This window comes from Cebidichthys violaceus, unplaced genomic scaffold (genome assembly GCF_023349555.1).
Source record: "Cebidichthys violaceus isolate CVI_PGR_0920_01 unplaced genomic scaffold, fCebVio1.0.p SCAF_15, whole genome shotgun sequence".
NCBI classification, from domain to species: Eukaryota; Metazoa; Chordata; class Actinopteri; order Perciformes; family Stichaeidae; genus Cebidichthys; species Cebidichthys violaceus.
In genome coordinates this window covers 3,407,541-3,432,789 of record NW_027176318.1, presented here as the reverse complement: position 1 = coordinate 3,432,789, position 25,249 = coordinate 3,407,541, and the positions used below count along the sequence as shown (strand labels likewise).

The 25,249-nt window shown below is 41.3% G+C and overlaps 1 protein-coding gene across 1 annotated transcript in view; it reads right to left on the bottom strand.

Moving 5' to 3' along the window:
• Window positions 1–25,249, bottom strand: part of cubn (cubilin (intrinsic factor-cobalamin receptor)) — a 91,010-nt gene that overhangs the window by 6,159 nt on the left and 59,602 nt on the right. Inside the window, exons 47-61 of the mRNA XM_068709465.1 lie at window positions 24,844–24,984; window positions 22,892–23,076; window positions 20,822–20,993; window positions 16,192–16,395; window positions 14,723–14,872; window positions 14,490–14,611; window positions 13,705–13,930; window positions 10,666–10,853; window positions 8,492–8,648; window positions 8,007–8,156; window positions 7,686–7,871; window positions 7,245–7,374; window positions 6,332–6,549; window positions 5,290–5,489; window positions 4,841–5,003 (exon numbers count right to left, since the gene is read on the bottom strand). Of these exons, the coding sequence (XP_068565566.1) occupies window positions 4,841–5,003; window positions 5,290–5,489; window positions 6,332–6,549; window positions 7,245–7,374; window positions 7,686–7,871; window positions 8,007–8,156; window positions 8,492–8,648; window positions 10,666–10,853; window positions 13,705–13,930; window positions 14,490–14,611; window positions 14,723–14,872; window positions 16,192–16,395; window positions 20,822–20,993; window positions 22,892–23,076; window positions 24,844–24,984 (2,592 nt within the window). The remainder of the gene's footprint in view (window positions 1–4,840; window positions 5,004–5,289; window positions 5,490–6,331; window positions 6,550–7,244; window positions 7,375–7,685; window positions 7,872–8,006; window positions 8,157–8,491; window positions 8,649–10,665; window positions 10,854–13,704; window positions 13,931–14,489; window positions 14,612–14,722; window positions 14,873–16,191; window positions 16,396–20,821; window positions 20,994–22,891; window positions 23,077–24,843; window positions 24,985–25,249) is intronic.

Here is a 25,249-nt window from a genome sequence, read left to right as displayed (position 1 = left end):
GCAACATGTATGTCAAAAAGCATCAGACAGACTTACTGTGGGATTGTGTCTGAGCTGATATGTTGATAGGAAACCTTTAACAGTTATTAAATGTTCAAGTATAAAACTAACTGAAATGAGAGCGATGACACAAGGCAGCAGATAAAGGATCCTCTCACTCAGCTCTACAACAAACAGCAATAACGGCTTCCCAACAGCATCACAGCAGCACAGAGGTCTGCTCACTGGTACAACAATAATTTGCTGATTCACATGTTCAAAACTGCCCTACATTAAGTTGCACCTGTGTAGAGGTTTAGTTATTAAAGACAAATGGAATGATGCTGAACAGAGCAAACAGAACTTTCAAAGTAATGACCAGGCTGTGTCCCTCTCGACAAAAACAGCGACCCAGGCCACCACATTTACAACTTTCACCTGTCCTCACTACATTAAACTTTCAGCAGTTCAAGCAGGAAGACTTTTCAATCTCATCCAATTATTTTACTGGGATCTGTTCACAGGCTTTCGTACTATCCAATGATCATCTTGACAGAGGACTAACTAAACCACCTTAATATTCAATTTCAATTCAATTCATTTTGCATAGCCCAAAATCACAATTCACAAATTTTGCCTCAGAGGTATTTACAATCTGTTCAACATATGACATCCTCTGTCCCGGGACCCTCACATCGGAACAGGACAAACTCCCCCCAAAAAAACTTTAATGGGGAAAAAAAAGAAAGAAGCCTTAGGGAGAGCAACAGAGGAGGGATCCCTCTATCAGGATGGACAGACGTGTGATAGATGTCATGTGTACAGAATGAACAACAGAATAGAATTACCACACAGTCAATGCATATGATATAAACTATTCATATGATGAGAATAGTAAGCAGAATAAGGCTTACCAATGCGCCTGTTCGACATGATGACCAACGCCGAAAAACAAGTGTGACTGTGAATATACATATATAATATATGTTGCTCTCTGCTGCCATTGCAAGTTTTGTAGCTTTACAGCTTTGCTTCTGTTGCGAACGATCTAGTTCAGAACCAAGCAGTTTTCTGCTTTGCCCTGCATCAGGATGTCTGATTCTGATGATGGCCTAGCATATCCTGATCTGTCATTTCACCTACCATTAACTGGATTTACATCCCCAATGTCGGGCATCACCAAAATGGCAGACCGCTTCAATCAATTGAGCTATTCAAATTGTTTCCACACGATTGTTAACTGTGCTACCAAACACAGGCTCTAGAGAGGGCCCTTCACATTTTTTGCATTACCTAAAAGGTGGGGACGGCTACTTAAACCAGGTGCTAAATCATTAAAGATAGGTGTGTTGATAAACCCTGAAAATACTGGTGCTTTTTAGGAGTACTTGTTAATGTTTTGGTTTAATTTAATATCACGCTGAAGCGAGCATTTCCACTGTTCTCTCTATCGGGCTGAGCTCCTTCAACTACACACACACACACACACACACACACACACACACACACACACACACACACACACACACACACACACACACACACACACACACACACACACACACACAGCGAGCAGAGAGACGCCATGGTGAAGTGAACCAGGTGATGTGACGATTACTCCAGTAGACCGCAACTGCGATCGTTACTGTTACTGCAATAAAACATTAGCTAGTGTAAAGTCAACACTTTATCAATTCATCTGTTCAACAAGCATGACATGTAAACAAAAGTGAAACCTAATTTAATCAATGGCTCTCATCCACCGCCGCTACGTTTACACAAACACAGCAAGCACGATCGGCCAAAAGCTCTCGTTTCACAAATGAGCTGAAACAGAAGCTGTCTAACTGTAGTCTAACTGTTTAACTTGGTTTGTTTGTGTTAATGTCTCAAAGTAGACAGGAGGACAGCGTGAGGACAGGAGGACAGAGGACAGCATGAGGACAGAAGACAGGAGGACAGAGGACAGGAGGAGTGACTGATATATGTCTGTGTTCTTCATTCTTTGTAAACTTCACTCAGAAATGTTGTTTATTTTATTTTATTGTATTTCCAGATATTAATACAGACTTTATATAGTGACTTTGTTGTTGTAAATATTACTGTTGTTGCTCTAGAAACAATATATTTAGCTATATCTAAATTAGTAATTAGTTCTAATCCTGTTGTAATTGATTGTAATTTATTTGGTTTTAAGAGCAGAGTATTGATAAGAGTAGCTCCTAGCATTAATACTAATTAATGAAGATAACTAACCCTACCTGAAGGCCACCAAACTTATCCAACATGCTTGGAAAAGGAGGGCTGAGCTGAAGGTCATGTTGTTGCTTGCTGTCTGCAACCTCACCACTAGATCCCACTAAATCTCACACACTGTTCCTTTACCGTTAAGCCCTAAGCCTATTTGTAGGCCTCTCCTCGATTTTTGCAACCCATAGTAAAGAGAGTGATTTTCGTCTAAATATAAGCTGTATTTTAATAGTTTTGGTGTTTTAATAAAGGTAACACTTGTGAAATTTGTTCTGATTTGTAAATATCAGTATATATGTTACTGGTTAAGAGAACATTAAGATGGAACACAGCACAAATTGAAATTCTTTATCTCCGACTATAAATGAATCCAATTTTGATAAGATATTTTATTTTAATGTTGTAGTTGAAAGCTCAAACCTCTCCCAGATCATAGCCCAATGGGTTGAGAGTCTCTCTGCACAATGTTTTCTTTGATAAAATGAAGCATTTAAGAGCTAGAGAGGTATGAGTGCAGAGATTTCAGCCGAGGTCAACCAAAATGTCATTTGGTTCCAGCTGTTCCATTGTAATTTTATATAGTATATAATTATATATTTCACTTCTTTTATGACTAATAGTGTTCAATCTATCATATGCAGCAGTTTGGCATCATTTAGAGAGCCTGGATGCTCTCTGAGCCTGTTTATGTCTGTCATCCATGGGATTTTCTCATCTGGCTTCCAGTCCAGGTCTCATAGCTCAGCCTATGGTTGGTCAATTTCAGTCAATGGACCCTCCTTAGAAGCGCCTGAGTCCTGGCTTTTTAACAAATACATTGTGATTTTGATAGACAGAAGCATTCGCCAGTAGGGAGTAAAACCGTGGCGCGTCATCTGAAACGTGCGCACCACATCGCCGAAAATGGAGCCCATCCCCCCCCTCGCCTTGCTATACAGGCCCGTGTTTCTACATGGGGACATTTCAGCGACGCACCGGAAATACGTAGAAATATTGTTGACGGAAATAAGCGGAGATTTACAGCAGAACAACGAAAAGGTAAGGAGCTTTGGATGATTTTGAAGGATATTACGCATTGTGTTTCTGGTGTTAGTTTGCTCACAGCCTTATGAGGGTTTACCGGAGAGACGATCTGATGGTAGTTCTGGAATCTGTGTCGAATGCTCGTGCTTTTTGCTATCTCGTTTGCCTATGCTAACTGTTAGCTTTGTTATGCTAACTCGGAGAAGAGCGAGTTATGGCTAGCAATACGTGATTTTGTGATAAATCTTTTATTTGCGTACACTATTTGTGTAGAATGGTGTTTGGAGTGTGTAAGAATGTCTTAGATTGTTTGTTTTACCCAGATTTTGAAAAAAAATTTGGAATTTTTTTTTTATTTTGCATATTCATAAATACATGCATAAATGGACTTTTTTGGACGGTAAATGCTACAGCGGACCCGAATTTGGGTCCGTCGGGCTTAACAGGTTTAAAGGATCCATTCCGTCTCCATCCCAGATTGATCATCTTGTCAATGGTGCTACAGGCTCACATCAAATGACACTAGACTCTATTGCCCCTCTAAAAATAACAAAGGAAGTTAGCTCAAAGGTAAAACCCTCAAAGCCAAAAAGTGAAGCAAACATTGCAAGAACATGAAAGTAAGATTCTTAGTTACTCTGGCAAAATCTTCTACTGTAGACAATATTACAATAGATGATATTAATCATCTCCTTCCCTCAGCCAGTGCCAATTCATCCTCAAATTGGTACTGACTTGAATGTAATAGAATGATAGTAATAGCTTAGAAACAACTATGATATAAATTTAGATTTTGACCTTGACCAATTGACTTCAACAATTTCTACGTCAAAACCTTCTACCCGTCTCTTAGAACCCATCACGACTAGGCTGCTTAAAGAAGTTTTACCTTTAGTTAGCGCGTCTTTACTAGATATGATCAATCCGTCTTTACTAACTGGCCATGCACCACAGTCCTTCAAAGTAGCTGTAATTAAACCTCTCCTTAAGAAGCCCACTCTTGATCCAGGAGTGCTGGCTAACTATAGACCTATCTCTAACCTTCCCTTCCTCTCTAAGATCCTTGAGAAGGCAGTCGCAAATCAGTTGTGTGACTTTCTACACAACAACAGTTATCAACATAACATGAGTGTATGTTGATCATGCCATACAAAGGGACCAGTTGCAAATATAGATTGAGATTAAATGAGTTGAATTGAACAAACAATTCAACTCATTTAACCTTTGACCCTGGTTATCAGCGACACCTCAGGATACTTAAACAAAATGCAAATTGGTTTAAGGGATGAGAAAGCAAGAGCAAAGAGTAGTAAAACTACCAATAACACCATGAAACTATCAAATTGTATGTAATGATGTATTACTAATATTATAATCACTATTAGCGTTTTTATTGTAAGAGTAACCAACATGTGAACTAAGACTGGACTGTGAGGCAGCTGCAGATGGGTATTTGAACACAGTCATTTTGGGGTTAAGTATTGGTTTTAAGTTTTTAACAGTTTATATAATATACATGTATTTTCAGAAAAAAACTCTGTAGCAAGTAGAATGCAGAGTAGCAAAGAGAGATTAGAAAGTGTCTTACTTGGCACAGCACGGTAGGTAGCATTGAAGCCTCCTTTCTGTACTGAGCCATCAGTGACTAAGTGAATAGTCAGGAAGTTTCCACTCGATACAAAATAAGCAGGGAGGAAGTTTCCACAAAACGTCCCAACCAGAGGGAAGTTCACGTTGTCACCATCATACACCTGATAGAAATACACATAACGTTAAAAAATAAAGTAGAATATCCTATTACAAATTACAAATCCTACGACAAATAAGTGTTGTCCTACAGTACGTTATTATTACAAGTAGGACAAAAAAAAAAGAGTCTTTGATTATTACACAAATTACAAATGATCTTTAGTTATTTATCGTTAGGTCACACCAGCAACACAAAAATGATAGCATTATGCAGTATCTTCAGGAATGATGTTTTGATGAAATAAAATGTATATCTGCATTCATATTTCAATGGCTGGGGTTCTTTACTTTGACGTAGTCGTAGCGACAAGTAGAGGAGCTCTCAAGGTCAAAGGAGTTGAACGTCAGGTTGATCGCCCTGTTGACTGGCATCTCAATGGTCCACAGGCAGTCCATCCTGGGCTCATAGCGCCCATCCAGGTTTGGGTCTGGAGAACCAAACATGCCCATGGGCATGGACAGGTAGCCACCACATCCCTGTGCAGGACCTGCAGGCAATTCAGAAACAAACACTGAGCCAGTCCTTCAAACCAATAATGTGTTAGACGATAGGCAACTGCAGTCCAGCATCTTCAAGTAGAAAAAACATAACATCTTTATTTGTCCAATAAAGCCAACCTATGCCTTCAAACCTAGGGCGCTCTCACCCACACAGGTAAATGGTAAAATGGACTGTACTTGTATAGTGCTTCTCTAGTCTTCCGACCACTCAAAACTTGGGGTTAAGTGTCTTGCCCAAAGACACATCAGCATGGACTAGCGGAGTCGGGGATCGAACCCCCGATCCTCTGATTGAAGGACGACCCTGCTCGGTCACCCATTGCTCTCTCACCCACACAGGTCAGTGGTTGCCCACCCATACAGGCCAATGCGGGGCTTGAACTGATCAGAAGTCAGATGAATGTTACAGCAGTTTGGTGCACCTTCTGCATGAGTTGAAATTGCTAGAGTTATTCTTACCTGATGCTGTAATGAGTCAGGGAGAATTGGAAATGAAACTTTAGTGTTTCAGCTACATTTATTTAACGGTACATACCCTTTGAAGTGGAAATTTCCACAGCCCCCTTATTGGGATCCATTCGGAAGAAACTACGTTAGGTTAGGTTTAGGCAACAAAGCTACAATGAATAAATAACAACTGCCCTTATTGGACTTTCTTATGTTATGTAAAAAGCGTAACAATGTATTTCATGACAGGTATAAACTCAAAGTATGGAAACAGCAACTAGCAAGAATGCCTCCGGAGTTGGTTTGATTTCAATTCATCTTGAATGCTTTTATGAATGCTTTTACACTTTTTTCAGATCACAAATTCAGTAACATGACCTACCGAGTGTCTCACTATAAACAGCCCTCCAGCCAATCCCATCCACTGAGGCATCTGTCCTAAATACAATGAACACCTGGTTGGTGGAGGAGCGCAGATTAGGTGGGAGCACTGACCCACAGAATTTCCCCAATAAGGGTGCCAAGGTGTCCTGTCCATCATACACTGCCACATAGTCAAAGCGGCAGGAAGAAGACGCCTCCAGGTGGAACGTGTTAAACCTTTGGAGAGAGAAATGGAGAGCTTGAATGGCTGAAATGACTTTAGAGCTTGCACCGACATCCTGATTCACAGTCACACAGCTACAGATTACTAGAAGGACCCAGGTACAATCATCAGTTTGTACTGTGGCCACAACGAACCTTGATACAGCCTCAGTCCACTGGGCTCCAACACTAAGGCTTTGATTTTGTGAAAATGAAAATGAAAATTGAAACAAAAAAACATTTTACATGATTTTCCTAGTTGCCTCAGCTTTGTTTTCCTTAAGTGATAATACGGTTGCATTCAATTAGATGTGGTATTGTTTTCATGACAAGAACTAATGCTAGAATATTATCATAATCTGCTAAATATAAGAGTAATAATTTCACACCACGGTGTGTTCCTTTAGTCCTCTCTCTTCCTCTATTTTTCTCATGTTCTCCATTTACATTTCTCATGGATTTATTAGTGTATATAGTATCTAGTTTATGTATACTAGAGTGAAATGACCTGCGAAACATGTCTTTCAATTTAAGAAAAAAAGTCGGTAAGCATTTTTTAAAATATTACTTGGAAAAACTTGAATCATGGCCTGTACAATAACTATTTCATCACACTGAAAGGAATTACTGTGTGACAAAAATGTAGAAATCCCCCTTTCTCCCTAATTGACGAGTTATTTTTTAATTTTCCCTCTTAAGTGTAGTCTTACTTGAGATCAACCACTCTGTCAGATTGGACCATGATGTGGTAGGTACAGTTGATGTTGTGGTGGTAGTTGGTCATGGAGAGTGCTGGACTGCTCACTGTACCCATTGTGCTGTTGAAGAAACCACCACATGCTGTAGACACACACACAAAACACACAAACACACACACACACACACACAAATTGTGACTTGTGTTGGACATGGTTTTCCCCTGACCTTGACCTCACTATATGGCAGTGACCCTCCTGCAACATGTACTGTAGTGGGATCAGACTTGGGGCAAGCTGCGGTGGTGAAATTCCATCAATCAGTCCTTCAACTTGAACAATATACTTTTGAAAGATTCCTTTGTCTGTAGTCCTTACATTCTCACCTTGATTTTGTCAGATGGATCAATCTGCTCATTAGAGTAAAAGAAATTATTTCTCCTCTTCATTACTTACGGATGGCTCTGTATTCTGCCATGAAGCCACTGTCAGTGATCACAGAGTCAGAGTAGAAGTGTAGTAACATGGGGCCAAAGCTGGAGAACGGCCCCGGGATGCCGTTACCACACAGAGTGGCGATAGCAGGGCCACTAGTAGCCAGGCTGTAGATCTTCAGCCCATCATACAGACAAGTGGAGTGCGCTAGATAACAGACATGACAGGCCACATGATCATACAATAGCTGGTTGGTTATCAAACATCACAGAGAACAAAATATTCATTTTCAAAGACATCTGCAGGTGATTCCTGTCTGTATGTTGCTAATGCAACACTTGCCTTCTACTTGGAAGACCTGGAAAGTGAGGACGACCACAGTCTGTTCTCCAGCGTCTATGTTGTAGGTGCAGTTGGAGTGGTTAGGGTAGTCGGCTGGATAATTCGGAGAAACCACACGACCACTGGGAGCTGTGAAGTTTGCTCCGCACCCTAATAAACAGAAGACATCAGACCTCATAACTCACTCCAACACTAAAGTTCACGCCATCTAAGTTAAAACTTGTGTTTTATGAGAGCTGGGATTGAAAATGATTTATTACCGTTCCGAAAATGCTAATAAATCACCCATGGAAAATCCAGATTTTTACAAGTGACACTGGATTTTCTGCTCTCTCATGTGACAGAAAAATAATTCACAACAAACACAGGTATTTAACACTCAAGGCTGCTGTGTTTTAGATTCAAACACTGTCGCAGTTAGTCAGTCAGTCAGTCAGCATGGCGTTATTAACACAGAGAAGCTGTCTTGGCTGCTTGGTTCTTACTGGTGCTGAAGGAGGCTGAGAAACCTCTGCCAGGGGTTTCAGTACTCTGAAATCTGCTTGTGATGATGTTATATGGAGCAATGATGGGGCCCGGGGCCACCGAGCCACAGCCTGTTGACAGCAGAGCCTCAGTATTTTGGGTCTGACCTGACCACACCTGCAGGGGAATGCATTCTGATTCAGAAAGTGTTGTCAAATGGAACATTGTTTTAAATATACATACGGAACACATCTGAACAATTTATTAAGTAACTTTGCACACTTTTGTATGAATCTATAGGTTTGGCAATGTAGGAGGTAGACACACTATCACGGTCACATGTCATTTGTCATACTGACTGGTTGCAGAATGTCAACAAGGCGGGTCTTAGCTAATATCAGCTTGTCAGAGGCAGATCATAGACTGTAAATAAGAAGTGTGCGTAGTTGCAATGACGTCAACCACTGGTTTGTGGACTACTGTTTTGAAACCTTTTGGCATTTTGGTGTTTGTCTTCTTGGTTTTTGGGCGTCACCATCTGTTTTTTTGCAACAAGACGTGACAGCGGGTGGAGCTAACTACAACTAAACGCTGAATAATACTTTTTCAGAAGACCAAAATGTTACAATTAACTTTCATGGGAAATCACACTGAGAGTTATAAGACAAAAATACGGAAAACTTCCTGATCGGACAATGCTGTGTTAGCGACCATTCAATCACAAGGTAGATACGCCCTAAAGCATGCATTGGTTTATGGTTTATTTGAGTTTAAATGGAGCATAATTTACTAAATGAACATCACGCTGTATTGAAGAAGACTTGAAACTCGAGATTGAGAACATAAAGTCATGTTTACAATGTTTTCTCAAAGACTTCTATACAATCAGACTCTTTTTTATAACAAGAAGGGTCGCCGCCTGATGCCCATTAAAGAGAACCATCTCTTGCAGTGTGTTTCCATCAAGCTAGGGTAATGACAGCCAGACCCAAAGTCCTCTTTCAAATGCCAACAATGTTGGCATTTTGACAAATTAAAATGGTCATTGGTAACAGGATAATGTAGCGCAATCAAAAGTTAATTTAACCAAATGCATAGTATTTAATTATGTTTACTTTTCAATTAAAAGCAACTACATAATAATTCCATTGAAGTCCAAGCTATTGTTGACTTTTGACACGGTAATACTGCTAGCATCAAAGTCTTTTAATTATGAGCTTTTAATAGACATTTTAGTGATAATTGCACATGACAAATACTCACTTGCATAATCATAATAGCTTATGATTTTGAGACCCCCAGAATTTAGCTATTGAGGCTTTCAATACTTTTGCAAGGCTAGATTTCTGGTGTTCCTGGTATTCTTGTAATCTAATGTGACTTTGAAGATAAAAACTTAGTTTCTAGTGTCATTGTGTTTTTTTCTAGTTGAGCTAATTCTTTTGCATCTGCAACTAAATAGGAATGATTCAAGTTTGAAAGAGGAACGTAAGCATTTTCAATGCAGTGCACACATGTGTCCATAGTAACATCGAACAATATTTCTGATATTTGATGTTAAACATCCTTAAGGGAAAGCTTTGGTTTATTATAACTTGGGTTATATTTTACAAGTTCTGTCCATCAGCTCTATTGCTTATGATAACCTTGTGCTGTATTCACCAAAGTAATTACTGCTTTACTGAGAACTCAGAAGACATTCATATCATTTAAAAAAGGTCCAACTGGGCAAGCTAGCACATTATTATCTTCAATTATCTACAATTCAGAGCACATTTATAATAGGTTGAGCAGGTGGATAGCGCCTAATGGTGCTAACAGCGCTGACTGTGCAAAAAAAGCAACAGTGCTGACAGAGCAGTTTTATCCTCAGGGGGAACCAAAGGATGGGTGCTACACTTCCACGACAACAGAAGGGAGAGAGACTTCATTCTCTGCTCAGGTAGACATTACTTTATACCTTAACATAGATGATAGTTGTTTGCTGCTATAATAATGCTCTGAATATTTCGTGAAGAGAACCTTTAAGCTAATGTTTGCTTAAGTGCAGCCTGAGTAACAGCAATGTTGTTTTCTCTATTGAGCAGATGATGTGCCCATTGTTAGGAAACTGCAGTCTGTAATTCTTCTCTCTCATAGCCCTTGAACGAACCCGTCCTTTATACACGTGTCTGTTGTAGTTTAGTGCTGGTACCTTGATGTAGCTGCTCTGGCAGGTCCCAGTGCTGTCTGGAATCTGGAAATCAGTGTTGAATCTCATCTCTAGGTGGTTCCCCTCATGAGCAATGATCCGCCAGGAACACTCCACATTGGCTGGGAAATTCTGGGGATAGTTTGGAGACTTGATTGTTCCCATGTCAGCATGAATCACCCCTCCACAGCCTGGCCAAAAAAAATGTGAGTGTACAGTTATTATACACATCATTATGAACAAAATATTGAGAACACTGATACAAGTGGAGTGAATGAGTTTCCTTTCACATGGTTGCTGGTCTTATTCTTAGGGATTGAAAATTCCTTTGCCAGAAGAAGAGTGTGGACTGTTTTCAGTACAGAGTTTGTGTTGGCCTGTGTCGAATGGGGAACTGAATGGATTTTAACAAAACAACGTAATGTAATCGTCACCATGGGATTAAATGACTTTGTCTTGATATCTAGCTGTTATACGACAAGAAGAAATCTGTGGTAAAATTGTCTATTGTTATTAAATGTAGGGTCTCTCTCTCTCTCACACATACACACTCACACACACTTTTAATATCCTTTGTGCTCTTTTCAGGCATGTCTTGTCACCAGTGTCACTGCTGCTCAGTAGATGGGTGCCAATGATGTTCTGGGTTGTTTTAATCACCTGCTGTAGAGCCTCCTGTTCTGTGCCATGAACATCCCATGCCAGTTTGTAATGTTTTGTAAAGATGCTTTATATTGCTCCTCTGCAAAACTTAACAAGAACATGACCTTCTTAAGATTCCTTAATAAATACAGCCGTTTATGAGCTTCCTTCACCAGGATAGAGATGTGTGAGGACCATGTCAGGTTGTTTGTGATGCTGATTCCCAGGAACCCCCAGGAATCAGTTTCATGGGGGAGATTGTGTTCAAGTCTGAGCTGAAATCAACAAACAACCTTCTGATGTAGGTGTTATTTTCCAGATGAGCTCTGAGTGGAGAGCAGTGGAGACTCCATCCTCTGTGGATCTGTTGGCTCTGTATGTAAACTGGTGAGGGTCCAGGCTGGCTGGGATGTTGTTTTTGATGTGCTGGAGATCCAGCTTCTCAAAGCGCTTCATCAGAATGGGGGTAGTCACAGGGTGGTAGCCATTTAGACTGGACACTGCAGACTTTTTAGGTACAGGAACGATGGTGGCTGTCTTGAAGCTGGTGGGAACTCTCTCCTGTGACAGTGATATGTTGAAAATATCAGTGATGACATCAGTTAGCTGGTTGGCACATGTTCTTAGTACACGACCAGAGATGTTATCAGGCCCAGCAGCTTTACTCATATTCACCCTCATCAGGGTTTTCCTCACATCCTCTGAGGATAATGACAGTGGGCGGTCCTCTGGAGGCGGGGCAGACTTGACAGCTGACTCTTTGTTGAGGAGATCAAAGTGGGCATAAAAGGTGTTCAGCTCATCTGGCAGCGTGGCCTCACACATGATGGGGCTCTCCTGCTGTTATATCCTGTCACATTGTGGATCTCCTGCCTCATATCTTGTTGTTGGTGTTGAGGTCTCTCACCAGTCTCTCTTGACTCCTCCTCTTTGAATCCTGGATTCCAGCTTTCAGTCTTGCTCTGGCGATGCTGTATGCTTTCTCGTCACCTGACCGAAAGACAACTATTTGGCTTTGGATAATGCCATCACCTCTCCATTCATCCAGGCTTTCTGGTTGGGGAATGATTTTATTGTCTTTCGGATCACCATGTCATCAACATATTTGCTGATATATGATGTCACCGTTGATGTATATTCCTCCAGATTGATGGTGTTTTCTTTGGTGGCAACATCCCTGAACATGTGCCAGTCTGTACATTCAACAGTCCTGTTGAGCTGCTGTATCTTCATCTGTCCACACTGGGTTTTTTTTGTTGGTTTGGCCCGTTTATTCAGCTGGGTGTAAGTAGCAGAAGCAGACAATGATGGTCTTATTGTCAATGTTTGGGGTGGGGGAAGGGCTTCGCCAGCTATAATAAAAATACCATCAGTTTGTTTTTTGATTAGCATCAGGAGCAATGTAAACAGCAGCAAAAAACTGAATTCTCTGGGCAGATAAAATGGCCGACATCTTAGCATAAATTCAACATCAGGGAAACATTGTCCATCAACATTGACTATGTTTGAGCATGAAGCACTATAACGTTCTGTCAGTGTGGTATACAGTCAGCCCATCAAGTGCAGTAGCTTGATCCAGAATGTTACGATAAAGCCAGGTTTCTGTAAAGTTGTGGGCACAAGTCTGCTTCCGATTGTCTTTGGTTCGACCGGTCTGGTTGCAAGATTTTGTGGGCAATGATCGTGTGGATCCGCTGCACTTCATCCAATCTTCCTTTGTTGATTTTGATGAGTGTATTTTTGTCATAAATGTAGGGAAGTCTGCATGCGCTGCTGTATGTGACTGTAATGTCGCTCGAGGTGTACTCGGTGCAGTTTAACACATACACACACAAACACAAGCACATTTTTGTTCGCAAGTGGACTGAGAGAATCGTGAGAATCTTCCAAGCTAGCACCTGCCACAATGAAGAAGATGAGAAAGTACTTTATTCTCTTGGTAAAATTCAATTTTTTTTTAATTGTTACTTTATTACACTAACATATGGGAAATATACACACATACATATGCATTAGTTGTTGAGAGATGCCAGAGTAATGGAGCTGCCACATAGTCAGCACTCCAAGCAGTTAGGGTTTCAATGCCTTGCTCAAACACCTCGGCAGCAGAGCACAGAAGGTGAACTGGCACCTCTCTCTAATATATAAAGGTGAGCTGCTCTTTATGTTCAGTCTTTGGCCTCATCAAAGTATTCTGTTTTTTTCAGTAACAAAGTCCCCAACATGAACAAACTAAATTTGATGAAATACGTTATGATTACATTGTCCCTGAGATGACAAAAGCATTAGACAGCAAAGTTTTGATGCAAAGGTGAACTCCTCATTGTATGTATTTCTATCACAGCTACTCCGTTCAGTACAGAGCATGCGCAGCATGTTAATTTAGTGAGTGTAACCAACCTGAGGAATCAGCAGACCAGGAGGCCACAAAGCCTCCTCTGGATACACTATGGTCAGCCAGGAAGACTACTGCAAGCTTGTTTGATCCCGACTGTATGGTTCCTGGGGAGGTGGTACCACAGTACTGGCCAATAACAGGGGATCCAGGGGATCCTCCATTGAAGATGGTGACAGAGTCCCAGCCACATTGAGAGTGGGGCTCCAGGTTGAAATAGCTGAAGGTTAGCTGCGGTAAGACAGTGGAGTGGAAACAAAATGTTGGTGGCTACTTATCAGCAGGTTTAACAATTTCAGCTATATCTGAACATACAAACAGTGATCTCAACCTCACCAACAACAACAAACAGCAGCACACTGATCCTTTCGAATTTCACAGGAGGTGATTAACGTCGACTAGCTAAAGGTAGTACTGGGAAGTCGAAAGTGGCGGAAAGCACAGTGGAAGCTTCCATCAACCGAAATTAGACTCACAGTGGGAATCTATCTTTGCAGAGTAAACCTCCCACACGCAAAATAGCTGTCCTCAATTAGACATGGTACATGTGTGCTACCTATCTTAATCGTGTCTTAGTTTGTTTCGTTCCATCACTGTCACATTTAATTTAATATTTTTTTGAGCTCTTCTGCTGTTGCATGCTGGTGGTCGGTCCCTCAGCATAAGAGCATTTAAATAAGACTATAAATACAGAGGTAACAGCATCATGATGAAAGCAAACACAGACTCACTGCTAATCCATTTCATTTTTTGAGTTCAGTCAATGCACCAGGTCATGGTGCAGACTTACCGTAATAGTGTGGCCCATTGGCGCCTCTAGCAGCCAAGCACAGCGACTGGGGCTGGGGTATATGTTAGGGTAGTTAGGACTGGATATCAGCCCTCCTTCACCTGTCTGCAAGCCTCCACACTCTGCAAAGAGAGAATGATCCATATAAGGACTTTGATGGTAGCATTATGACTGCTCGATTAGACAAATACATACTATATGACATAACTAAGAATACCCTATGTCTGTCTTACCAGAGAACAAGTACTTGGCCTTGAAGCCCAGGTCTCCCTGGAAGGCGTCAGACTTGAAATGGACCCAGAGCTCAGGGGTAAAGACCACAATGGGAATGTTAGGGGTGGTCTGTCCACAAAACTTGGCCAGCAGCTCCCCATCGGAGTCACCTGAGGGAGTGGGTAGAAAGTTTAACGGAAGGAAATCCATCCATTTTCTTCCTAGACCTGCTTTCTTGTGCAGACTTGTGATGGGCTGGAGCCTGTCCCAGCCCCCCAACAGTAATATGTGCAGAGATAATCCTAATACCCGATGGACAATTTAGACAGACACTGATGATTCCAGAGCGTACCCACAAAGACACAAGGGGTACGAGCATAATGGTGTGCTGTGAGGAGACTGAGCTATCGAGTGAGCCACTGTGCTGCCCACAATACAGGGACATTGTTATTATTCAGATGTACTAAGGGACTTATGCGGGTGACATAGTCCGCACTCACTGAGACTCCTTGCCATACCGACATTTCAAATTTGACTTACTCCCAAGATTGTCAGTTTGAACAGAATCATTACTGCAATGTCCTTGTTCCAAAAAAAGTGTGGTAAAAACATGGTAAGAATATTGGTTTGTGAAGAGAAATCATGTGCACTACATCCCACACAAGGACTCAAAAATCACCATATTCAGTTTTTGTCTAAACTTTTGATGGATTTATGTCATTAATCATTAACAAAATGTAGGTTAAGGATTGTAATAATAACGGATAGCTCTACTTGGGCCTTCTCTGGAGCTCTTAATTATCAGCACAGTTAGGGGCAATTGAATTAGTGCTTACTCTTCCAAAAAGCCCTAAAAGTAAGACCAAAAATGGGTCGTTTTTCATGTTATGTTATACCATAACAACATGTTATATATAAATAATTTATATTTCTTTACAACGGTAAGGCTTCATGTTCTGGGCAGCAAAAATGTTTTTGTTTAACAGTTGAGCAAGAATAGGTCACCAAATATTTGTCCTTTGGTTTTATAAATATCCACAGTAATTTAAAAGAAAATTGTTACAGTAATCTCAATTATCATCTGTATTAGACAATAGGGTATGCACTTACATCATTTATATATGTGATGACACCAAACCCCACTACTAGGTGCTAACAAAAAACAACATGTGGCTGCTTTTGAAGGGAGACTTGAGGGGGGAAAAAACTGAAGATATTCAAGCTTAAAAATAAGTAGGATTCAGGAAAAAGTCTAATTTGATGCCTGTCACTTGTATCCCAAGCTTAGGTGTTCAGACTTTAGTGATCCAAGAGAGTGATGAGCTCAACTGTTAAATACCTAATCCGAAAACTATGGCTAACATTGCAGACATTACAGTATAAATATTGCTTTTTCTAGGCGATGATTCTGAAACCCCAGATCTGAAATGTATGTGTAGTAACCTCCCTCAGTGCATCCTAGAGTCAACGCTCTCAGTGTGGCACTCACCTAAGCGGAGCTGGAGGTAGTCTGACTCGCAGGTTTGGTGGTTCTCCAGGTGCAGGTCTTCTATCAGCACCACAATAGAGGAGTTTATGTGCTGTGGGTTCTGGATAAGCCACTCACAGTTGAGGTTGTTGCTGTAGTTGGACAGTAGGTATCCAGGGGAAGTGAAGTTCCCGCCCGCTGGGTTGTTCAGGATTCCACCACACTCTAACAAAAGGCCACATGAAACCGCACATTGAGAGGCATAGACAAACTCACAAGGTATAAACACAAACACCACAAAATAAACCTGTTTATGACAATGAGAGTAGTGCAAATATTAGAAACACAATACAATTCAACAGCAGCACAAACAACATCCTCCATAATGACCTTAAAGTTGAACCAATTCCTCTCTAGTGAAGTTTCAACTAAACCTTAGAATATTAGAATATTTACGAAGGATATATTGTAGGGCTGTTGTATAAGACTATATACTCCTTATAATTTGGCCACTGACTAACAACTATTTGGGAGATCTAAAAACGAATAAACTCAGATGCTGATTTGAATTTAATTTGGGGGCGAAGGGCATCATGTGTGTTGAACAGACCAAAATTAAAAAAAAAGTATTTACTTTTAAAGACTAAAGCAGAGGCACCTGCCCTTCCAGTTACACTGGGTTGCTTTAATATATACAGTAGTGAGGGCAGACAGTGCAGAGGATTTAATAGAGTAAACACTAACCCTACATCCTGAATACTTCTTAGGTAGGAATTTAATTTAGGTGATGGTTCCCGTCATAGTGTGGATCCTGATTGTATACCATCTAGAGCAGGGGTTCTTAACCTTTTTGACCTCGGGGCCCAACGTTTGGGCCCCTTCTGATCATTATGGGTTCTTATGTTTATTTTCTGTGACTTCTTTTCAAATGTGAGAGCATACGTTTGCTCCAATTAAGACATACTGTTACACAGCTGCCCGTGGAAAGCATTCACCTACAGTTGTGGTCAAAAGTTTACATACACTTGTAAAGAACATAATGTCATGGCTCTCTTGAGTTTCCAGTTATTTCTACAACTCTGATTTTTCTCTGATAGAGTGATTGGAACAGATACTTCTTTGTCACAAAAAACATTCATGAAGTTTGGTTCTTTCATGACTTTATTATGGGTTAACAGAAAAAGTGATCAAATCTGCTGGGTCAAAAATATACATACAGCAGTGCTAATATTTGGTTACATGTCCCTTGGCCATTTTCACTTCAATTAGGCGCTTTTGGTAGCCATCCACAAGCTTCTGGCAAGCTTCTCGTTGAATCTTTGACCACTCCTCTTGACAGAATTGGTGCAGTTCAGTTAAATTTGATGGCTTTCTGACATGGACTTGTTTCTTCAGCATTGTCCACATGTTCTCAATGGGATTCAAGTCAGGACTTTGGGAAGGCCATTCTAAAACCCTAATTCTAGCCTGATTTAGCCATTCCATTACCACTTTTGATGTGTGTTTGGGGTCATTGTCCTGTTGGAACACCAAACTGCGCCCAAGACCCAACCTTCGGGCTGATGATTTTAGGTTATCTTGAAGAATTTGAAGGTAATCCTCCTTCTTCATTATCCCATTTACTCTCTGTAAAGCACCAGTTCCATTGGCAGCAAAACAGCCCCACAGCATAATACTACTACCACCGTGCTTGACGGTAGGCATGGTGTTCTTGGGGTTAAAAGGCCTCACCTTTTCTCCTCCAAACATATTGCTGGGCATTGTGGCCAAACAGCTCGATTTTTGTTTCGTCTGACCACAGAACTTTCCTCCAGAAGGTCTTATCTTTGTCCATGTGATCAGCAGCAAACTTCAGTCGAGCCTTAAGGTGCTGCTTTTGGAGCAAGGGCTTCCTTCTTGCACGGCAGCCTCTCAGTCCATGGAGATGCAAAACACGCTTGACTGTGGACACTGACACCTGTGTTCCAGCAGCTTCTAATTCTTGGCAGATCTGCTTTTTGGTGGTTCTCGGTTGACTCTTCACCCTCCTGACCAATTTTCTCTCAGCAGCAGGTGATAGCTTGCGTTTTCTTCCAGATCGTGGCAGTGACAAAACAGTGCCATGCACTTTATACTTACAAACAATTGTTTGCACTGTTGCTCTTGGGACCTGCAGCTGCTTTGAAATGGCTCCAAGTGACTTTCCTGACTTGTTCAAGTCAATGATTCGCTTTTTCAGATCCATGCTGAGCTCCTTTGACTTTCCCATTGTAGCGTTTGTGGGCGTTTGTATCCAATGAGCCCTATTTAAATGGCCTCAGAGAAGTCACCGGCTGTAGTCACTCATAATCACTCACAAGAAGTTAAGAGGCCATGCTATGAAGCTCATTTCATTGACACAACTTTCTAAGTCACCAAAATTGCTAATTCATGTTGCTGTATGTATATTTTTGACCCAGCAGATTTTGTCACTTTTTCTGTTAACCCATAATAAAGTTATGAAAAAACCAAACTTCATAAATGTTTTTTGTGACAAAGAAGTATCTGTTCCAATCACTCTATCGGGGAAAAATCAGAGTTGTAGAAATAACTGGAAACTCAAGAGAGCCATGACATTATGTTCTTTACAAGTGTATGTAAACTTTTGACCACAACTGTATATGAGTCTGCCAATTTTTGGTCAAAGAATCTGGGCTCTTTGAATAGTTCTCTCGTTTTAGAAACCGTCCTCTGATTTGACTTTCAAATCTCAAGTAATAGTTGTCCTGCTCTGCGATCTCTTTCCTCGTCTCTCCCCCGTGTGTCACGGTGTGTGTACATCTCACTCGAGTCAGGAAACTTGTCAGAATAGCCATATTTGATTGGCTTAACTGCATCACGTGACGCATTGGTCGGTGTGTTTTCTGCACCGCTGAACAAGTGCCGTAAATGCTGGAAAAGCTGCGCCGGTTAAAATAGTAGCGCTCCGTCAAAATGTAATAATTCTCAATTATCTATCGGTTTTAGGTCCTGGGTCCGGCTAAAACGGCGTCTAGGTCCGTTTCCGGACCAGTTAGTGACCCCTGACCTATGCGGTCCTGCGGCCCTCGCGGCCCACAGGTAATTCCCCAAGAAAGGACTTTCACCCAGCCTCGGCTCAGTAAGAAATTAAAGTTATGATTAGACTTAAATTAACTGAAGTTAAGGAATGTATATGAGCTGTTGCTTTGCCCCTGCTAATTATCCTGCAATACATATCCAAACTTCATTTAAAGCAAGTAGTCCTGAGATTAGTATTACGGTGTGCCTAACAACAATAGAGTTCTGAATATTTATTCTAGTTCTTAGTCCACTAAACAGACCCTCATAGCTTAATTCTAGCTAACCTCGAGCTAAACCTATCCTGGCACCTTACCAAGAGCCTAGATCCATTAGAAGAAAGCTGCCATTAACTGATGCGGCTGATAGCTACATTCTAAGAGAGGCTCTCTGCCACGTGCAGCTGCCAGAGGAAGCAGGGTAGACGTCACGAGGGACGGCAGTGAGAAAACAGGGTGAAATTCCTCAACCACCAGCTTAAACAGATCACCGGGTATCTCGTCAGGTGGGTAAAAACCCAACGGGCTTGGTGATCCGAACCCTTTAAACGCAGTGGCGGGCCGTGCATGTTATACCTTGGCCTTCAGTGCTGTCCTACTACAGTTGAACCACCTCACCTGAATAACCTCATTATGACGCAGCATGACGGGATGCTTTGTCATTAATGAGCAATGCATATAGTAAAAATCTATGTAATGTAACACAATGTAATGTAACACAATGACAAGAACAAACTCACAAGAACCAGTCACATGTATTCATATGACAACAAAGCAGGTAGAATGACATAAAACACAAATAACACGATTCAACAAGCCTCTGCACATTCCAGCAAAACTACGGCACTAAAACACGCATTCCGCCACATACTCAAGAGCACCATTCAAATATTATATATCAGAGGGAACAATATTAACCATAACATAAAAACGACTCTATAGACACATTTTAAAAAATAAGTTCACTTACCAAAGCTGTTGTTCACTATTTAAAGACAAAGTCCATCCTCCTTTCTTTGATTACAAAGAGTTCAATGACACGGATGTACAGTTCATCGTTTCAGTTGCAGCAAGAGGTTCTTCTCAATTCATGGACGGCAGTGATAGTCAAGCTAGCCCACTGACCAATCAAGCCGCACCTTAATGCTGACATACTTGTAGGCCAGCTAGAGGGCTCTGGCACGTCAAAAGCCCAATGTGTCAAACAGGAAATGTGATTGGTTGAAGACTATGACAATCGACAATATTGTCCTGATTTACTTAAACTGTAAAGGGATCAAGCTTTGCTGGAAGCAGCGCAACTGAGGATGACAGTAGCTATGCAATGAGATAATAAGCTAATGAGAAAAAAATATTTACAAACCATGTGTATTTATGAAAAATAAAAAGCTATAAAATAGCTATAACTTTGAGATTCTGTCTAGGCCAGCTGAGAAGGCCTTGCTGGCCCTGACGACCCACCACTCACGGATCTATGCTGTGCAGAGCACCACTTCTTGTGGAAACTGAAAACTGCCAAACTTCCCACAATACAACATGAAAACTTCTCCATATATTATACACAATCTTAGGAGGATAAAATAGGAGTATCTAACCTGCGGGCTCCTCAGAAGAGTAAGAAGCCATGAAGCCCCCGTTGGACACAGAAGCATCAGTGTGGAACACAATGGTCATGGTGTTGCCGGAGGAGCGCACCTGTGTGCCGGCTGGTACTGTACCACAGAATCTCTGCAGGCGAGGGGCATCGACCACCAACCCGTTCAGTATCTAGAAAACATAGAAGTTATCAAGTAACCATGGGAGTTTTGGGTCTGCAGCAAGGCCGCAACATTCCTTTGGAGTAATGCTGTAAATGAAGGTATATTTGTCTTGAGTGTGGGCTTATAGCAGGAGGGTTGTACAGAACCTTACAACTAGGTAGGTAACATTGTAGAAACCTGCAGAGTACAATAGATTTTTCAAGTGATCCAACATAAAAACCCGGCCCAGTCTTGGAATCAGGTAGGTAGGTAGACAGGTAGATAGACAGGTATGAAGGTAGACAGATAAAATTGTAAACACAAAATCATATTATGCTCACTTGCAATATTCATGTATTAAAGCTTATTAATAGCACACACACACACACACACACACACACACACACACACACACACACACACACACACACACACACACACACACACACACACACACACACACACAGCACTTAGACAGAAAAGCACCTCATGCCTGGAGGCTGCTCCTTCCGTATCAAGAAACAGAGAGACTCTACCAGGACAAAATGTACACTCGACATACCAACGGCTTCCTGGTAGCATGAACAAAAAAGACCTTAGAAAGACGTAATGTACACACAAGAGTCTCTGCTTGGTATCAGAAGCGGAACGCCCTAAAACACCTGTCACATCCTGTGAGAGGCAGAGAGCAGAACACATAAAACCCGAGATCTCCGCTCTCAGAATCAGCCTTTTCTCCGCTCTCCTCAGCGGACTCTTAAACGTTCACCGCTCTTCTCAGCGGACTCTGAAACTTTCTCCGCTCTTCTCAGCGGACTCTTAGCTTGTGCTCTTTTACAAAAGACTCTCTTCGCTCTGCGCTCTACAGAGGCAATTTACACACCACACAGAGGCACATAGCATAAACCTACGGGACATGACTTAAATACACTTGATTGCTTACTTGCTTGATTGCTGAATAAACCTGTAAAATAAATCGTACTTGCTTGATAAACCTGTAAAGGAAATAAAATTGCTCTGATATAGCGACACAAGGGATATAGCGAAATCAACCTCTGTCTCTGAGTACATCTGTGTGCTCCGCGTGAACCCCCTGCAGACACAGCATTAAGACGGGGCACCTTCCCGTCTTAATGTTGATCATGAACTGCTGGTGTCAAACTATGGCTAGAAATATTAACACTAATCTGACCACTTTAAAACAGCCATATAACTTCTGTTTGTTATGTATTATCAGGTAATTCTTTCATTCTTAGTTATGCCTTAATATTTCATTGGACCTACTCACCTTAATGACAACAAACATTTTCCCACACACACTGATTTGTATCTGACCATTTTCATAATTTGGGCTTTGAAATGATTTGTCTATTTCGTTGTGCTGCTTCCTCTGACAGCATAGAAAAACCCACATTTGAGGTAAATTAAATGAATTTGTGGTGCAACAAGCATGAAAACTTTTAACAAATGACTCATACCTGTGGTGACCAACTACATTGTGGTCAAGTGTGGGAATGTAAATGAGGAGCTGTCATGGTCTTGGGATTTGTTTAGTTTATTTCTTGTTATATGTTGAGGTTCTCTGCCTGTGTTTGGTTTAACTTCCTGTCCTTGTCTTTTTCCTGCCTCTTTTACACATCTGTGTGTCATGAGTTGATTATCCTTGTGTGGATGTAGGTCAGTGTATTTTCCTGTCTCACTATCCGGTCGTCTGCTTTTGTTTGCTGATGTCTACGTTCCTGCATTTGTCCCTCATATTCCTTTTTGGATGTCCTGTCCCTGGATTGTCCTCAGTTTGGTTCTTTTTCACTTGTTCTATTATTTGCCGCTGTCTGCTTCCTTCTTTTGTTTCTTGTCCGTTTCCCCTTTTGTACCACTTTTTGTTATTAAAGCTGGCTTTCTGTTCAATTCAAACAAAGGACTTACATCAACGTAGTCAAATGTACAGGAAGTACCAGAATCTTCCAGCCGCAGGTCATTGATGGTGAGTGTGACCCGGCGGCCTGGTGACACCACCAGCTCCCAGCGACACACCCGGCCGTGTGGGTACAAGTTGGGGTAATTGGGGGAGGAGATAGTCCCTGAGGGGGCATTCAGCTCTCCTCCACAGACTGCCATTGGAGGAGAGGAAAAGTTAAACAAAGACTTTCAACATGACAAATAACATTTCATGAATAAATAAATACATGTATTTATCTCCTTGAGCAAATATGGGGCCATTTCGTAACATACTGAAGGTAAGTACGTGTTGCTAAAATGTCCAGAATAGTGACAGTGAATGCTCTAAATGGTAAATGGACTAGTTTTCTGACCACTCAAACTTTACACTACAGGTCATTCACCCATTCACATCCATTCGTATACTGATGGCAGAGGCTGCCACCTACTCATCAGGATTTAATCTAATCATTCTCACACACACAAACACCAATGGCACAGCTTTTGGGAGTAATTTGGGGTTCAGTATCTTGTCTAAGGACACGTCCACATGTGGACTTGAGGATAAGGGGATAAAATTCCAATTAGAGGACGACCCGCTTTATGTTTGAGTTGCCTCTCAGCCGCCCTGAGTGGCTAGACGCTAATGTATAAATAGTGTTTCACAAAGAGTCTATAAGTTGATGACGAAGTTGGATTGCCAGGGTTAATAAGCATTGGTTAGCCACTGTGCAGGTGAGGATGTTTGAGAGTTTCCATAGCAGAGAAGGGGCTCATCAGTAGCTTTCCCGTCTAGCTGTGGTCTGATCTAATTGGATACCAATTGCAATGCGTTCTGTGCACATGTTTCATGTTGCATGTTGCATACTAGGTTAAATGGTTTCTTAGCTTGTGCAAGTGGTAACTGTGAGAGAAAAACTCCAGGAATCCCCTGGAAAATTGTTCAACAGTATATTGTGCAGTTCACTCCATTTGCCTGGAGAGCGATGTACATTTTGAGTATTTCTCGAAGTCAACAATCCTTCTTTGGGAGGACGGCTCCTTCCAAGTTGAGTTATACAGTGGCAAGGCCCATCTTTGCTGGGTTGTCTTACTTAACTAGTCAGTCACTCAGTAAAGACAGAAACTTTAAAATCAGATCTTGTAGTTTGAATATGAGTGAAGATTTAGCAACTGGAATGGCAAATTTATCACCTCAAATTTGTTCAGAAACAGATTTTGGCAAAGTGCTGAGGTTTCAAAATTGGGGGAATGTGTCACTCTTTATTTGTATAGTTCTTTTCACGTCTCTTTACATTACTGTCATTTAGCAGATGCTTTTATCCAAAGCGACTTACAATTCAGTGTCTATCTATATACTGTAGACACAGCTACGGGAGCAATTTTTGGGGTTAAGTATCTTGCTCAAGGACACATTGAAACTAGCAGAGCAGGAGCTGGGGATTGAACCGCTGACCCTCTGATTGAAAGGCGGCCCTGCTCTCCACTTAACCACGGTCTCCTCCGTTCGTATCTCTCGTGAACAGTACTTAGACTCGAGGAGAGGAGGTAAGGAAAGGAATCAAGGAGAAACGTTAGCATATTGAAAAGCACCCTCAGTCCTCGGAAGAATAGAAAAGTTCCAAGAAATTGGAACAGTCCTAAGGCAGGATTCGATGACGTAGAATCCTTGAAATTCTGCCTTAAAAGATCTTAACTTGACTTTGAGAAACACTTAAAGACTTTGGTCAGCAGTAGCAAGTTATGGGAACGTTCATGGAGAACTTAGTACACCCAACACGTTTCATTGTTAACAAATACGGCTGGAACAAACCTTCAGTGAGAGATTGAAATGAGTTTCAGAAGCAACTGGACGTGGGCGGTATGTGTAAATATCATGTAGTTTGTGACAGATAGTGACAAATAGTCCTTTTCTAAGAGTCTTTTGAAAATGATCGTACCTTCAATGCTGGCTTCAAACGTCAGACTGAAGCCAGCTGCATTTCCACTGGTGTCACTAACAAACTTGACATAGGCAAAACTGTCAGATGTGTCCATGGAAGCCGGAGGGTCACTGCCGCAGTGTCGGCCCAGTAGGCGCCCTACACACACACACACAGTACAACACGGGATGTAAATGATAGCGGGTCAATGATTATGACTTCTTGTAATGTTGGTGTCAAGTAATATGACGTTTATCTCTGTAGTCCTTTCTTCCCTCCATTTAGGTCTTTTTCATGTCAGTCTCATAAATAAATTAAAACTGGGAACTGAAAACTGGGAAAATAAATGTACACCATGATTGGTGACAAAGTGAGTGCTACCAGCTGAATGGGAAGTTAAACTTCAATGACTCACTTCATTTGG